General features: G+C 38.5%; 1 protein-coding gene across 1 annotated transcript in view; it reads left to right on the forward strand.

Moving 5' to 3' along the window:
• elovl2 (ELOVL fatty acid elongase 2) overlaps positions 1-18,769 on the forward strand; it is a 142,170-nt gene that overhangs the window by 102,834 nt on the left and 20,567 nt on the right. The window contains exons 5-6 of the mRNA XM_063069981.1: positions 891-1,062; positions 12,030-12,154. Coding sequence (XP_062926051.1) covers positions 891-1,062; positions 12,030-12,154 — 297 coding nt within the window. The remainder of the gene's footprint in view (positions 1-890; positions 1,063-12,029; positions 12,155-18,769) is intronic.

Raw genomic sequence — 18,769 nt, forward strand, 5'->3', positions numbered from 1 at the left:
TTGGCTCTCCTAATTTCATCCTTAAACTCCTTCCTGCTGGCCTTATAATCTTCTAGATCTCTACCATTACCTAGCTTTTTGAACCTTTTGTAAGCTTTTCTTTTCTTCTTTGCTAAATTTTCAACAGCCTTTGTGCACCCTGGTTCAAGTACCTTACCATCCTTTCCCTGCGCCATTGGAACGTACCTATGCAGAACACCACACAAATATCCCCTGAATATTTGTCACATTTCTGCTGTGCATTTCACTGAGAACATCTGTTCCCAATTTATGCCTCCAAGTTCCTCTTGTAAATCTCCTCTGCACCTTCTCAATAGTATCCACATTCTTCCTGAAATGAGGTGACCTGAACTGAACAAGTGGGGTCTGACCAAGGTCTTATATAGCTGTATAATAGAGAAGCTGAAGTTGGGACCTAGTTGATACTTAATAATTCTATCAAATACATTTATAATTTTAAAGAACAAACTTCCTGTCAATAGCCAGATTGGTAATATAAACCCATTAGTTTAAGAGGATTGGAAAAAGGACAAGAGTATATTTCCTAATGTTGTGATCAAGAATGCACAGTCTGTAAACTTGACAGAAATGCTTGGGATTTTTCAAAGATGCATTAGTGGAAAGATCACTGTTGTGTGAAAAGAATGTGGAAGCAGGTGCATTAGGTGCCTTTCAAAGATGAGCGCTAAGATTCTATGGTCTTTATCTGTCCTATCGTCGTTCCATTCAGTAGACAATTCATTATTGCAGTACGTAACAAACTACCACAGTAGACAGAAGATCTGACAATAACAATCATTAAAGAAAACAAAAATAAAGGAAATAAAGGAAGTTGGGCTGTATGCATCTCAGGACAGGGGATCCTAAACGTTTTCACCTTTACCTTGCAGGTGGCCAAGGTGCTATGGTGGTACTACTTTTCTAAAGCTATTGAATTTATGGACACAATATTTTTTATCTTGCGGAAGAAGAACAGTCAAATTACCTTTCTTCATGTGTACCACCACGCAACAATGTTCAACATCTGGTGGTGTGTTCTTAACTGGATACCTTGTGGTCAAAGTAAGTGAGTGTTGAGTTGGCAAACTAACTTGGGTGTGATGCTAATTTGCCTGTAGTGGTATTTTGGATAAAACACTTGTACAAGTGGGTTAATTGATCCAGCACTCCCAAAGCAAAATATTGCAGAAATAAAATCCTGAATCGAAAATAGCAGGTCAGACAGCATCAGTGAAGAGAAGAAAACAGGAGTTAATGATTTGTCTCTAGCAGTATGAATTCATATTTCACCGAGGCAGCTGAGGAATGAAAATTATCAGTATCACTGACCAACAAACTACCATATTGTTTTATAAACCCGTCTGATGTTCACCTTTAGCTAGTCTGCCCTATATGTGATTCGCATACCTATTACAATATACGTAATTGACCCTTGGGAAATGGTTTTACAAGATATTCAGTTAAAAGCCAATTCAGAACGGACAATAAATAGTCCGCTTTGCAATGATATTCATCCCATGAATAAAAAGGGGATATTTTTTCATGAAATTCTTGCCATGTGCTTGGTTCTGGTGTTTTCCATTTTAGCTAACAGAGAGAGACTGTACAAGAGATTCATAAGAGGGCTATAATTCCAGCCATTTTAACCCACGTTAGTTACTGAGACCTACTGAGGGTGGTGCAATGCTGCTTCACAGCTCTAGGTTCAATATTGTGCTTACAGTCTGTGTACCATTTTCTGTGGGAATGTTAATTTCCATAGATGCTTTTTATTATTTCTTCATTCCAAAATGTGCTAGGCAATTAATTTGTTACTCAAAGTGGCATTTCAATTAGATACTGTATAGCAAAAAAAAGAGAAATATATGGCAATGTGAGAGATTAAGTTGTGGTGCTGCATTTCAACAGCCACATGGATGGGAAAGATTTAGTGGGAAATGGGCCAAATGCAAGCAATTGATATTACATTAGATAAGCATAGATGAGTTAGTCTAGAAGGCCTGTTTATGTGCTCTATAATGCTAAGAATCTAAGGAATTGGGCGTCACGTGATGACGTGGGATTGAGACGTGTAAATTCAGCTCTCCCGCAACAAATCAGTAAAGTACCGTTTAAATAAAGCAAAGTTGGTAAATATTTTTTGAAAACTATTTATAAACTTTATAAGACTACTTTACGATATGCCTCCTAAACCGCAACAAAAGAAGTCTGCTGCTGAGAAGCAGCCGCGAGACGGGAAGAAAAAAGAGCCTACTGCAACGATGGAGCCTCGGACTCAGGTTGGATCTCCTTCGGTAGAATAGGGAGCAATGGCGGTGGCAGAGGTTGCTCCGAAGAAGACAACGGAATTGCGCATGCGCAAATCAACACAACGCAAACTACAAGAACCGACACCCACTGCAATTGAAAGTGACTCAGAGTCAGAATCGGATTCTGCAGAGAACACAGATGAAGAAGAGGAGGAAGAATTGGAAGCGAGCGGAAGTAAAGGAGATGATAGAGACATAAGAAAGGCTGTATTGCGATCAACGGCTGAATTAAGGAAAGTAAGAGAAGAGCTTAGAGATACGAAGAGATGCTATAATAAAGTTATGGAAAGACAGGACAAAATGGAAAAGAAGCTTCAGAAGATGGAAAGAGAAATGGGGCTTATGAATGATAGAGTGGAAAAAACAGAAAATGATTTGCTTGTCTGGAACTTGGAAAGAAACCGACTCTTGGAGAAAGTGGACATGTTGGAAAATTTCAGTAGACGTAATAATATAAAAATTGTTGGTCTTACAGAAGGTATGGAAGGAGAAAAGCCAATAGAATTTTTTCAAAGATGGATCCCGGAGGTTTTGCAATTGGGAGAAGAGGCTCGATCAATTGAATTTGAGCGGGCACATAGAGCTTTAAGACCAAAACCAAAAGATGACCAATATCCATGATCGATTTTAATAAAATTCTTAAGATTACAAGACAAGGAAAGGATTCTACAGGCGGCTGTTCGAGCTGCCAAAGATAGAAAAGGGCCATTGATAATTAAAGGGAAAAGAGTTTTTTTCTACCCTGATATAAGTTACAAACTTTTGAAGAAAAGGAAGAAGTTTAATCCAGTGAAAAAAACCCTATGGGAGCATGGTTATCAATTTATACTGCGTTATCCTGCAACTTTGAAGATTTTTTTGTCTGGTGGAGAAAAAAGATTTTTTGATGACTACCAGAAAGCAGAGCAGTTTGTGCAAGATTCTCTGAATATTCACCAGATACAAGAACAAACTTAGGAGAGCGAGATAGATTGAAGATGAAGATTGGGTTTAAGAATGGATTTGTTGGATTTTTGAAGCTGGATGAATGTATAAATATAGTATTAATTATGTGAGGGGGGTAAGAAAGGTTAATACTGGAGGAAATTAGCTGGGAATAATAATACTAATTTTGTTTATATATATATAACTTTTTTTGTTGTGGGGGAGCTGGAAGAAGCACTGATCGATTGCTACGTTAATCATGTGTGCAAGCGTGGCTTTTGCCGCGACCCGTAAAATGGAGGGGGGTAGTGTTGTGTATCTTTTCATTCACAACATTAGTGGGGGGGTATTTTGTTTTTTCTTTTTTATCTATCTTTTTTTTTCTCTTTTTGCCTGGAAAGTTGGGGGGGGGGAACACATAGCATCATGGTGAAGTTTAAAGTGATTCCCCAAGGAACTATGAGAGTTGAGAAGATAAGTAATGTTTTAGATTGGAGTAACTTTGTTAAGAATAATGACTAATTTATTGAATTTTTTGAGTTTTAATGTTAATGGGCTTAATGGACCAGTGAAAAGAAAGAGAATCTTAACATATATTAAAAAAATGAAGATAGATTTAGCTTTTTTTACAGGAAACACACCTAACAGAAGCAGAACATCAGAAACTAAAGAGAGATTGGGTGGGTAATGTTGTTGCGGCCTCACTTAATTCAAAAGCGAGGGGAGTAGCAATTTTGATCAATAAAACGTTACCAATTAGGATACAAAATGTAATAACTGATTCTGCGGGGAGATATGTGATTATACATTGTCAACTTTTTTCCGAACTATGGACTTTTATGAATATTTATGCACCAAATGAAAATGATGCAAAATTCATACAAGAAACTTTTTTGAATTTGGCAGATGCACATGAAAAAATATTAATTGGAGGCGACTTCAATTTTTGCTTAGACCCAGTCTTAGATAGATCAACCAAGGCTGTTATAAAATCGAAGGTAGTAAATCTAACTTTATCATTGATGAAAGATTTAAATTTGATTGATATATGGAGAAGAATTAATCCTAAAGAAAGAGACTATTCGTTCTATTCCCATAGACATAAAACTTATTCAAGGATAGATTTTTTTCTATTATCAATGCATATTCAACACAGAGTGAAAAATATGGAATATAAAGCAAGAATATTATCAGATCATTCTCCTTTATTAATGACAATAATAATGGCTGATAAGGAAGAAGTGGCTTATAGATGGAGATTTAATTCAATATTATTAAAACGTCAAGATTTTTGTGATTTTATGAAAAAGCAGATTCAATTTTTTTTGGATACAAATTTTCATTCAGTGGAGGATAAATTTATATTATGGGATGCAATGAAAGCATATCTTAGGGGACAGATAATAAGTTATACATCTAAAATTAAGGAAGAATATATGGCAGAACTAGATCTATTGGAAAAAGAGATTACAAGAATAGAAAAAGAATCACAAAGATATATGTCAGAAGAAAAACGAAGACAACTTGTCAATAAGAAGTTACAATATAATACACTTCAGACATATAGAACGGAAAAAGCAATTATAAGATCTAAACAAAAGTATTATGAGTTAGGTGAGAGAGCACATAAAATTCTTGCCTGGCAGTTGAAAACAGAACAAGCTTCCAAAACAATAAATGCAATTAGAACAAGGGCAAATAAAATATCTTATAAACCTCTTGAAATAAATGAAACCTTTAAAAATTTTTATTCTGAATTATATCAATCAGAATCCCAAAACGATGTTAATGAGATAGAAAGGTTTTTATCACAAGTTTCTCTTCCAAAATTGAATTTGGAAGAACAGAGGGGATTAGATATGCCTTTTACATTAAAAGAAGTTGAAGAAGCTTTAGGATCACTTCAAAGTAATAAATCTCCAGGAGAAGATGGTTTTCCACCTGAATTTTATAAAAAATTTAAAGATTTATTATTTCCTCTTTTTATGGAACTAATACGTCAAGCAGAAAAAATACATAAACTTCCAGAATCTTTTTCAACAGCGATTGTAATAGTATTGCCAAAAAAGGACAGAGATCCTATGAAACCAACATCATACAGGCCTATTTCTTTATTGAATACAGATTATAAAATAATAGCAAAAATTTTATCGAATAGATTATCTAAATATTTACCAAAATTAATACATATGGATCAAACAGGATTTATTAAAAATAGACAACTGGCAGATAATGTAACTCGGCTACTCAGTATAATTCATTTGGCACAAAAAAGGGATGAGAAGAGTATAGTAGTAGCTTTGGATGCAGAAAAAGCATTTGATAGATTAGAATGGGATTTTTTATTTAAAGTATTAGAAAAATATGGGTTAGGAACATCTTTTATAAATTGGATTAAAACTTTAAATTCTAACCCTAAAGCTAAAGTAGTGACAAACTCTCAAATTTCAACACCATTTTAGCTAAAAAGGTCAACTAGACAAGGTTGTCCACTATCACCTGCTCTATTTGTATTGGCGATAGACCCATTAGCAGAACTAATTAGATTGGATCCAGATATTATGGGTTTTAGAGTTAACCAAGAGGAATATAAAATTAATCTTTTTGCCGATGATGTTTTGATCTATTTAACAAACCCACAACATTCGTTACATAAATTATCTTCTAGATTGGATGAATATGGGAAGGTATCAGGTTACAAAATAAACTGGGATAAAAGTGAAATTTTGTCTCTTACTAAAGGAGACTATAGTCAATGTCGATTGGTGACCCAATTTAGATGGCCGGTAAATGGTATAAAGTATTTAGGTATAAGACTTGATAGTGATGTAAAGAATTTATATAAATTTAATTATTCACCACTATTGAAAAAAATTCAAGAAGATCTTGACAAATGGATGATACTACCAATAACATTAGTAGGTAGAGTCAATGTTGTAAAAATGAATATATTTCTGAGATTACAGTATTTGTTTCAAACATTACCAATACAATTGCCACAGAAATTTTTTCAAGAGTTAAATAAATCTGTGAGAAAATTTCTTTGGAAAGGTAAAATGTCAAGAATATCATTGGAAAAACTGACATGTAAATTTAGATTAGGAGGGTTACAACTTCCAAACTTTAAAAATTACTATAAAGCAAATCAACTTAGATTCATTGCATCTTTTTTCGATGATCAAAAACCAGCATGGATTAAAATAGAACTAGACAAGATAGGAGAAAATAAACCTGAAGATTTTATATATAAATGGGAATCTAAATGGATACGGGAAAAGAAAGAATCTCCTATATTAACACACTTGATTGATCTATGGAATAAGATAAATGTTGATAAGGAAACACAGAAATCTCTATTAGCAAGGAGACCTTTGTTTCAAAACAGACTTATTCCTTTTACAATGGACAATCAACTTTTATATAATTGGTACCAAAAAGGGATTAAATTTATAGGAGATTGTTTTGAGCGAGGTATATTGATGTCATTTGAACAATTAAAGGATAAATATAAAATATCTAATAATACTTTCTTTTGCTACTTTCAGTTAAGGGCTTACTTAATAGGTAAGCTGGGTCAAACAATGTTTTTGCCAAAAGCTAATGAAATTGAAATTTTAATTCAAAAAGGGAAAATTAAAAAATTTATTTCTTGTATGTATAATTTGATTCAAGAACAGACAATTAAACAAGGAACCCATAAGTCAAAGCAAAAATGGGAAACAGATCTGAATATTAATATTGATGAAATAAATTGGTCAAGACTTTGTCTGGATAGTATGACAAATACAATAAATGTTCGACTTAGATTAGTACAATATAATTCTTTACACCAATTATATATTACACCACAAAAAATAAATAGATTAAATTCAAATTTATCTGATAAATGTTTTCGGTGTAATCAAGAAATTGGTACTTTTTTATATTCTACTTGGTCTTGTTTTAAAATTCAACCCTTTTGGATAAATTTAAGAGTCTTATTGGAACAAATTACTGGAATTCAACTTCCACATAACCCTGTATTATTTCTATTAGGTGATATTGAAGGGATAAAACCGAAACTTAAATTGAATAAATATCAGAAAGAATTTATAAAAATTGCATTGGCAGTAGCTAAGAAGACTATAGCAGTTACTTGGAAATCTGATTCGTATTTAAGTATGGATCGTTGGAATAATGAAATGGCTAGTTCTATTCCACTTGAAAAAATTACTTATAATTTAAGAGATAATTATCCAACATTCTTGAATATTTGGCGCCCTTATTTACAAAAGATAGGATGTCATATTTAAGTGCTCCGACAAAGAATTTGGTTACTTGGGGAAAATAATGAATAATTATACCAAATTTATTTTGAATCCCATGGAGCGTGTGGAAACCTTCCAATACCCAGGCGGCTCTTCTTTTTTTTATTTCTCTTTCTTTCTTTTAGGTAGGACTATATATATGGGGGGGGGAGGGTTAAGGGGAGGGGAGGTGGGTAGATTTTATCTTTTCATGTATTCTTTTTGAAAATTCAATAAAAATTATATTAAAAAAAAATCTAAGGAATTAAGAAGTGGGGAAATTGAAGTGAAGATTTGTAATAAATGAAAGAATGTTCTAATTACATCATAAGTATACTATGTAGATTCCACTTGGAGGTGGTAGAGGGCTTTCAAATAACGGAATCTCATTGACTACTTCAACTGGGAGAAGAGCAGTTGCACATTGTTATGTAAATGCAAAGCAAGGAAACAACTAAATATCATGCAAAACAAGAACATAACCAAACCAAAGATGAAATATGAAAGTTACCTGGCCAACAATATGAAGGAGGATACCAAAAGGTTTTTCAGATATGTAAGAGTAACAGAGAGGTGAGAGTGGATATCAGACCACTGGAAGATATCGCTGGAGAGGTAGTAATGGAGGACAAAGAAATGGCAGATGAATTTATTAAGTATTTTGTCAGTCTTCACTGTGGATAACACTAGCAGTATGCCAGAAATTCGATGGTGTTGGGCAGAAGAGAGTGCAGTTGCTATTACTAAGGAGAAGGTGCTTGGGAAGCTGAAAGGCCTGAAGGTAGATAAGTCACTTCGATCAGGTGGACTACACCCCAGGTGGAAGAGGCTGGTTGAAAAGATTGTGGAGGCATTAGTAATGATCTTTCAAGAATCTCTAGATTCTGAAATGATTCTGGAGGACCAGAAAATTGCAAATGTCACGGCAATTTTAAGGAAGGCAGGGAGGCTGAAGGAATTATAAGTGAGTTAGCCTAAACTCAGTGGTTGGGAAGATGTTGGAGTCCATTATTAAGGATGAGGCTTTGGGGTACTTGGCAGCACTTGATAAAATAGGCCAAAGTCAGCTAGGTTTCCTTAAGGGAAAAATTTGCCTATATTTGGAATTCTTTGAGGAAATAATAAGCAGGATAGACAAAGGCATGTCAGTGGATGTTGTATACTTAGATTTTCTGCAGGCCTCTGACAAGGTGCCACACATGAGGCTGCTTAACAAGATGAGAGCCCAAGGTATTACAGGAATAATACTGGCATAAATAAAAGATCAGCTGATTGGCAGGAGACCAAGAGTGGGAACAAAGGGAGCCTTTTCTGATTGGCTGCTGATGACTACTTGTGTTCCACAGAGGTTGGTGTTGGGACCACTTCTTTTCACATTATATGCCAATAACTTAGATGATGGAACTGATGGCTTTGAGGCTAAATTTGCGGACAGTACAAAGATAGGTCGGGAGGAGGGGTGGTGGCGTTGAAGCAGGAAATCTGCAGAAGCACTTAGTTTGGGAGAATGAGCAAAGAAGTTGCAGATGGAATACAGTGTCAGGAAGTGTATGGTCATGCACTTTGGTAGAAGGATTAAAGACATAGACTATTTTCTAAATCAGGAGAAAATACAAACATCAGAGATGCAGAGGGTCTTTGAAGCCCTCATGCTGGATTCCCTAAAGGTTAACTTGCAGGTTGAGTTGGTGCTAAGGAAGGGAAATACAATGTTAGCATGTATTTCAAGAAGACTAGAATATAAAAGCAAGGATGTAATGCTAAGGCTTTCTAAGGTATTGGTCTGACCATAATTGGAGTATTGTGAGCTGTTATGGGCCCTTTAACTAAGAGAAGTTGTGCTATCATTGGAGAAGATCCAGAGGGGGTTCGTGAGAATGATGTTGGGACTGACAGGGTTAATGTATGTGGAGCGTTTGATGGCTTTGGGCCTATACTCATTGGAGTTTAGAAGAATGAGGGGGATCTCATTGAAACCTATTGAATATTAAAAGGCCTAGATAGAATGGATATGGAGAGGATGTTTCCTATAATGGGGGAGTCTAGGACCAGAAGGCGCAGCCTCAGAATAGAGTGACATCCATTTAGAACAGAGATGAAGAGGAATTCCTTTAGCCAGAGGGTAGTGAATCTGGAATTCATTGCCACAGATGGCTAGGGAGTCAAAATCATTTGGTATATTTAAAGCGAAGGTTGATAAGTTTTTGATTGGTCAGGGCATAAAAGGGTATGGGGAGAAGGCAGGAGATTGGGATTGAAAAGGATAATAAATCAGCTACAATGGAATGGCAAAGAAGATTTGATGGACTGTATGGCCATATTCTGCTCTTATGTCTTGGTCCTAAATCGCACACCTGCGGAGTTGGCATTTTCCCCAGAAATTTATAGGTGTGTGAAGAAAAATTGTTGTCTTATTCACTTAATGATCAGCCACTGCACTACCAAAGAACATAGAAGAGGAACAAGCCCTTTGGTCCACCATATCTGTGCTGACCATGACTCTGACAAACTGCACATGGTCTATATCCCTTGATTCTCCGCCTATCTTGTTCTTGTGCCTCTTAAATAGTGATATTGTATCTGCTTCCACCATTTCTCTGACAGCACAATCCAGGAAAATAAACTCGTAAATCTCCTTCAAACTTTCTCCTCTCACTTGAAACTTATGCCCTCTATTATCTGACATTTCCACCGTAGAAAAGAGAATGACTATCTACTCTATCTTTCCCTCTCATAATTTTATATACAACTATCAGATTCATGCTGGCTCACTCACTGCATGAGAGTCATATTGAACACTAAATGATGTAAATCAAGAGCAGTCCAGGATGTTGGCTTAGATTAGATTGTCTGAAGGTTTTGAGAGGATTTCTCAGGTTGGTACTTTTTTTTGAGTCCTGAATGAGCTACTGGAGTCACTGTCTCAGGGGTGTATTGACCTGGGTTCAATCCTGACTGTGGGTGGTGGCTGTGAAGATATCATAGATTTCTACTGAATGTCCTGTTTTCCTTCCAAAGGTGTGGGGGTTGGTAGGTTAATTGGACAGGGAATGCATGGAAGATAAAATGGGATTGGTGTGAAGAGTGTTTGATGGTCATTGTCATCTTGGTGGATCAAAGAACCTGTTCTTGTGAAATAATATTGTTTTATATGATACGGCAAGTTCGAAATGTCAAATGAAGAAACCCTTGATTTTATAAATAGAGCAAGTTGTTCTTTAAAAGAATGAGACACTAGTATCATGTACATTTCTTAGGAAAGGAACCTTGGCAAGCAGATGGAGGAGGTTTATCAGTATGAAGCCGGAGATCAGAGACATTGACTATCTGGACTAACTTCGATAACCTTGACTTTAGCGGAACAATTAATTGAAGGGTGACTTAATAACAGTTCGCTAATTAGGAGATAGAGATTAGCAAAGCGTACAGATGGAGAGATTTTTTGATAGAATTTAACAATGAAATGATAGTTGAAGCATATTCATAATAAATTGGTTTATTTTCTCATGTGCAGTGAAAAACTTTACTTTGTAAACCATTTCATCACATCAGTACCACAAGGTGGTACAAGGGAAAAGCAATAACAGAATGAAGTGTTACAGTTAGAGAAAATATAGAATAGGCAGACAACAGGCAGGCAAGGCCATGACAAAGTAGATTGTGAGGTGAGGTTAGGAGTCCATCTTGACAAAAGGTTTATTACAGTGGGATAGAAGCAGCCTGTGTTTTCCAAGTTTTTATTTCATGTACCTAATGGGAGGGGGAAGAAGAGTGAATGTCAAGGTGGTGGGTTCTTTGATTATGTTTGCAGCTTTACTGAGGCCAAGGGGGGGATGTAGGTTTCCATCACATGGTGAGCTGTGTCCACAAACTTGCCAAAGTGACAGATATAGAAATACAAGGGATTGCTGGAGTGGACTATACATTTAATTCTATCTCACCATTGGCACATGTCATTTCTAATGCTAAAACCCTACATTTGAACTATCTCCTGATACTTTTGGATGCTTACAATACATTGGTAAATTTTTTCCTGTAATACCCTTTGGATATTACTATGATAAAGGCATTGCAAAGCTTTCTTTATATTAAAATCAACATTACACTTGAGCTACTGGTCTGGACTACATAGCTGTTCCATAGAGAGCACTACCATTGAGCAGGTCAAGTAGATTGTTGGTTCACTCCCAAATTCCATGCCACTACTTTGGATATCGAGGAGGAAATAGAGGTCAGATACCAGCACTCCTGACCTTCCAACCACTGCTACTAGACTTAGTCTGGAAGCAGTAAGTGCACAACCTGAGCCTAGAGGGCCAGCAGCACTATCACACCTGGCCCCTCAGCTTTACAGTATATCAGAGATGCCTGAAGTAGCTCAGCCATGCTCATCTGAATTTGGTTATCTTCTCGAATTGCTAATGACAATTGCCTTGGCCTTCCATTCTTATCGGTTTTTTAAAATTAATTCCTAGGAAAAGTATTATACCTGTAACTTTTTTCTGTGCAGGTTTCTTTGGTCCAACATTGAACAGTTTTATCCATGTTCTAATGTACTCCTACTATGGCCTGTCCACTATTCCATCCATGCAACCATATCTTTGGTGGAAGAAGTACCTTACTCAGGCACAGCTGGTAAGTGTGAATGTCTTATACATGTTGTCACATACTCCGTGACGGGTTAAAGAACCAGCAGAAATGGAAAACACCTTGGAGTCTGGTATTGCTGTTAACTAATGCTCGTTTATTAGTAACTACCCAATATAGTAATATAAAATCAGATAAATCAAACATGTTAGCAATGATTATATATGTGTGGAAATATAAAAACCAAGCTTCTTCAAGCCTAGGGGTAAGTAGATACAGTCTTACGGTGATAGGTAAGTTTCAGTTCAGTTCGTGGTATTGAGTTGAGTAGTGATGGAGAGAGAGAGGTGTTGTGGTTGTTCGAGTAAGCCGATGCCGTCGATTCTTCCCGTTGTCCTCCGAAACTTCCAAGTTAGCCAAACTTGACCAACTTAAGCGCACCATCTTCAAGTGATAGTCTACCAACCCAGGCGAGGGTTGCACACACTTGTAGACTCCACGGGGTCGCTCTTTCACGCACTAATAATCACAGATCAATACTTCGTAATCGATCCTCAGTCCCACACTCTAGGCACCTGAACAGAATTGTGGTAACTTCACCACACCTTAGTGTATCTGCATGTCCTGTGAAATAAGCAATTACGCTGGTTTAAGTACTGTTGTGCTGAACACCAGCTGTCCATCAAGTAGCTCCTCCCTTCTCTCTCTGTAGGAACTCAGAAGCTGTCAGTGTCCTTGCAGAACTTCCAAACAAACTATGAGCAGTCATCGCTTCTCTCTCTCTTCATAACAAGTTGTTTGTGCTGTACAGCTCTCTCTCTCTCTTTTTAAAAGCACAGATAATTCAGGATCCCGTCACAATGTATGGTGGGAATTGTCATTCTTATTGCCCTTGTGAAATGGCAGTGAGCCACCACAGCAGTTGGTACAGTGAGTTACTACTGCAATTCCAATGAGAGAGGTGAGATTGATGAAGGAAACTGATATATTTCCAAATCAGAATAGATTTTGGTTGGAGTCTGGATGGTAGTGGAAGTATTTGCTACCCTTGTGGTGGAGTTTATGGGAGAGGGAATTAATGTTTGCATATCAATGAAGCCCATCATTAAGGACCCCCATCACTCAGGACATGCCTTGTTCCCATTGCTACCTTCAGGAGGGAGGTGCAGGAGGCCGAAGGCACACGCTCAATGATGCAGGTACAGCTTCTTCCCCTTTGTCATCCAATTTCTGAATGGACATTGAACCCACAAATACTACTTCACTTTTTTTTATATATACTAGTTATCTATATATACACATACACATATACACACATATATACATATATCACACACATTGTAACTGCGCTTTTATTTTCTCTATATCGTACTGCTGCCACAAAAACGACTTTCACAGCATATGTTGGTGCTTTCAACCTGATTCTGATCGTATAGATAGTCTGCATTGCAGGCGCAGTACGTCAGCTGTGTAGAGTAACATAATGCAGAATCAGGCCCTTCATTCCAGTTGGTCCATGCTTCCTAATATTCCCTCTGTCCTACAGTCCCTTTGGCCCATATTCCTCTGAAACTTTCCTATTAATGTATCTTCCCAAGTATCTTTTAATCACTTCCTCTGAAAGTTCATTCCATATACTAACTAACCTCAGGCTGAAGTTGTTGCCACTGATGTTCTTAATAAATGTCTCCCCTTTCTCCTTAACCCTCTACCCTCTAGTTCCTGGTTCTCCAATCCAGGGAGAAAGTCTGCATTGACCCTCTCTAAGCCTCTCATGTTTCTCATACACCTCTATCAGATTTCACCCCCACCCCATTCTCCTACACTGTAATGAGAAATGTCTCAACTTGTTGAAACTCTCCATAACTCAATCCCTCCAGTCCTGGCAACATTATCATAAATCTTCTCTGCTATCTTAAGAGAGCTTTCTTAGAAGCTCTCTGGTATCTTTGCTATAAAAGAGTGACTGAATAAAATATTCCAAATGCAGTTTCACCAGTATCTTGTACAACTGCAACATAATATCCCAACTTCTATATTCAGTGCCCTGACTGATAAGGTTCAGCATGCCGGAAGTCTTCTTCACGACCATGCCTACCAACAATGCCACTTTTAGAGAACCTAGGTCCCTCTGTTCTATAACGATCCCTGTGTCCCTACTGTTGACTCTGAATATCATACCTTAATTTACCTCCCATAATGAAACATCTCATGCTTATCCAAATTAAACTTCATTTATCATTCCTCAGCCACTTTCCCACCTGATCAATATCCCACTATAAATCCTGATAACCATCTTCACTGTCTGCAACACCACCTATTGTAGTGTCATCTGTAAACTTAATAACCATGCCTATTACATTCCCATCCAAATCACTGAATTAGACGATATATAGCAATGGGTCTGTCATTGTCCTCCAGTCTGGCAAAACAAATTTTTACTGTTTCCTCGGCTCCCTACCATCAAGCCAATTCTGTATCTACTCAGCTAACTCTCTCTGGATGTCATGCGATCCAGCTTTTCTTAGAAGCTTATCATAGAAACATAGAAAATAGGTGCAGGAGTAGGCCATTCGGCCCTTCAAGCCTGCACTGCCATTCAGTATGATCATGGCTGATCATCCAACTCAGAATCCTGTACCAGCCTTCTCTCCATACCCCCTGATCGCTTTAGCCACAAGGGCCATATCTAACTCCCTCTTAAATATAGCCAATGAACTGGCCACAACTGTTTCCTGTGGCAGAGAATTCCACAGATTGGCCACTCTCTGTGTGAAGAAGTTTTTCCTAATCTCGGTCCTAAAAGGCTTCCCCTTTATCCTCGAACTGTGACCCCTCGTTCTGGACTTCCCCAACATCGGGAACAATCTTCCTGCATCTAGCCTGTTCAATCCCTTTAGGATTTTATACGTTTCAATAAGATCCACCCTCAATCTTCTAAATTCCAGAGAGTATAAGCCTAGTCGATCCAGTCTTTCATCATATGAAAGTCCTGCCATCCCAGGAATCAATCTGGTGAACCTTCTTTTTACTCCCTCTATGGCAAGAATGTCTTTCCTCAGATTAGGGGACCAAAACTGCACACAATACTCCAGGTGTGGTCTCACCAAGGCCTTGTACAACTGCAGCAGTACCTCCCTGCTCCTGTACTCGAATCCTCTTGCTATGAATGCCAGCATACCATTCGCCTTTTTCACCGCCTGCTGACCCTGCATGCCCAGTTTCAATGACTGGTGTATAATGACACCCAGGTCTCGTTGCACCTCCCCTTTTCCTAATTGGCCACCGTTCAGATAATAATCTGTTTTTAAACGCAAACAACAGGAATTCTACAGATGCTGGAAATTCAAGCAACACACATCAAAGTTGCTGGTGAACGCAGCAGGCCAAGCAGCATCTGTAGGATGACGAAGGGTCTCGGCCTGAAACGTCGACTGCACCTCTTCCTACAGATGCTGCTTGGCCTGCTGCGTTCACCAGCAACTTTGATGTGTGTTGCAATAATCTGTTTTCCTGTTTTTGCCACCAAAGTGGTTAACCTCACATTTATCCACATTAAATTGCATCTGCCATGAATTTGCCCACTCACCTAACCTATCCAAGTCACCCTGCATCCTCCTAGCATCCTCCTCACAGCTAACACTGCAACCAGCTTCGTGTCATCCGCAAACTTGAAGATGCTGCATTTAATTCCCTCATCTAAGTCATTAACATATATTGTAAACAACTGGGGTCCCAGCATTGAGCCTTGCGGTACCCCACTAGTCACTGCCTGCCATTCTGAAAAGGTCCCGTTTATTCCCACTCTTTGCTTCCTGTCTGCCAACCAATTCTCTATCCACATCAATACCTTACCCCCAATACCGTGTGCTTTAAGTTTGCACACTAATCTCCTGTGTGGGACCTTGTCAAAAGCCTTTTGAAGATCCAAATATACCACATTCACTGGTTCTCCCCTATCCACTCTACTAGTTACATCCTCAAAAAATTCTATGAGATTCGTCAGACATGATTTTCCTTTCACAAATCCATGCTGACTTTGTCCGATGATTTCACCGCTTTCACATCTTTGATAACTGACTCTGGCATTTTCCCCACCACCGATGTTAGGCTAACCAGTCTATAATTCCCCGGTTTCTCTCTCCCTCCTTTTTTTAAAAAGTGGGGTTATATTAGCCACCCTCCAATCCTCAGGAACTAGTCCAGAATCTAAAGAGTTTTGAAAAATTATCAGTAATGCATCCACTATTTCTTGGGCTACTTCCTTAAGCACTCTGGGATGCAGACCATCTGGCCCTGGGGATTTATCTGCCTTTAATCCCTTCAATTTACCTTACACCACTTCCCTACTAACATGTATTTCGCTCAGTTCCTCCATCTCACTGGACCCTCTGTCCCCTACTATTTCCGTTAGATTATTTATGTTCTCCTTAGTGAAGACAGAACCAAAGTAGTTATTCCATTGGTCTGCCATGTCCTTGTTCCCCAAAATCAATTCTCCTGTTTCTGTCTGTAGGGGACCTACATTTGTCTTAACCAATCCTTTTCTTTTCACATATCTATAAAAAATTTTACAGTCAGTTTTTATGTTCCCTGCCAGTCTTCTCTCATAATCTTTTTTCCCTTTCCTAAAAAAGCCCTTTGTCCTCCTCTGCTGGACTGTGAATTTGGGAGCTGCCATTAATCATACAATTTTATCAAAGGCTCAAGTTAATGTTAAAGAATGCATACAGTATACAAGCTGAAATCCTTACTCTTTGCAGACAATCACAAACCCCAAAGAATGAATGACAGAAGAACGTTAGAACCCTTTACCCCTCCCATGCATTCACAAACCCCAAAGAATGAATGACAGAAGAACGTTAGAACCCTTTACCCCTCCCATGCATTCACAAACCCCAAAGAATGAATGACAGAAGAACGTTAGAACCCTTTACCCCTCCCATGCATTCACAAACCCCAAAGAATGAATGACAGAAGAACGTTAGAACCCTTTACCCCTCCCATGCATTCACAAACCCCAAAGAATGAATGACAGAAGAACGTTAGAACCCTTTACCCCTCCCATGCATTCACAAACCCCAAAGAATGAATGACAGAAGAACGTTAGAACCCTTTACCCCTCCCATGCATTCACAAACCCCAAAGAATGAATGACAGAAGAACGTTAGAACCCTTTACCCCTCCCATGCAGTCACAAACCCCAAAGAATGAATGACAGAAGAACGTTAGAACCCTTTACTCCTCCCATGCATTCACAAACCCCAAAGAATGAATGACAGAAGAACGTTAGAACCCTTTACCCCTCCCATGCATTCACAAACCCCAAAGAATGAATGACAGAAGAACGTTAGAACCCTTTACCCCTCCCATGCACTCACAAACCCCAAAGAATGAATGACAGAAGAACGTTAGAACCCTTTACTCCTCCCATGCATTCACAAACCCCAAAGAATGAATGACAGAAGAACGTTAGAACCCTTTACCCCTCCCATGCACTCACAAACCCCAAAGAATGAATGACAGAAGAACGTTAGAACCCTTTACCCCTCCCATGCACAAGCAGCAGCAGAAGCATCAACCCCCCCCCGCACACCCATCATGAAAGCACCCTGAGACCATGATATAGAGTCCATCAAAAACCACTGTCCATCCCAACACTTCACCATTTGAACAGGCGCCTTCTCTCAGTAATGAGGGAGAGATATTGCTCCTGCAAAAGCGAGAGGGAGAAGCCAACAGCTTGCTCTTTTGATGTTAGTCTGCAGTGTCGCTTATTCGAGTTCCCTCGACTCAGAGCCAACAGACTCTCATGCACCATAGAGTGCAGAGGCCTCCAAAAGCTATGCCTGCTGTCTTGACGAAGGGATTATGAAGGTAAAACCACCCATTGGCACAAACCAGTTCACCAGCAACTTTGATGTGTGTTGCTTGAATTTCCAGCATCTTCAGAATTCCTCGTGTTTGTGTGGCCACAACAGGGACTGTCTCCTTCCCATAAACAGCTTTCCTGCAGTAATCTTCCCTCACATCCTCTCAAGCCAATGATGCTTAATCAACTGACTGGTTAAATCCTCCTCCAGGGACAAGAGAAATACATTTTCATGGCAACTTTATTAGGTACTCTCTGTACCTAATGTTGCCACTGACTATACACCTGTGGTCTACGGCTGAAGTGCATCCAATTCATGGTTTGACCTGTTGTGCATTCAGAATGCTCTTCTGCACACTACCGTTGTAACGTGTGGTTATTTCAGTTACTGTCACCTTCATGTCTGCTTGAACCAGTCTGGCCATTCTCCTCTGACCTCTCTTATTAACAAGGCATTTTCACCCACAGATCTACAGCTCATTGGATTTTTTTTTTAAGTTTTCTTTTGCACTTTTCTCTGTAAATACTAAAGACTGTTTTGCATGAAAATCCCAGAAGATCAGCGGTTTCTGAGATACTCAAACTACTCCATCTGTCACTACCCTCGTACCCCATCTGTTACTTATTTTTATACACACGTTCTTTCTCTCACTCTCCTTTTTCTCCCTCTGTCCCTCTGAATATACCCCTTGCCCATCCTCTGGGTCCCCCCCTTGTCTTTCTTCCCGGACCTCCTGTCCCATGATCCTCTCATATCCCTTTTGCCTATCACCTGTCCAGCTCTTGGATCT

This window comes from Mobula hypostoma, chromosome 17 (genome assembly GCF_963921235.1).
Source record: "Mobula hypostoma chromosome 17, sMobHyp1.1, whole genome shotgun sequence".
In the NCBI taxonomy this organism is placed as follows: Eukaryota; Metazoa; Chordata; class Chondrichthyes; order Myliobatiformes; family Myliobatidae; genus Mobula; species Mobula hypostoma.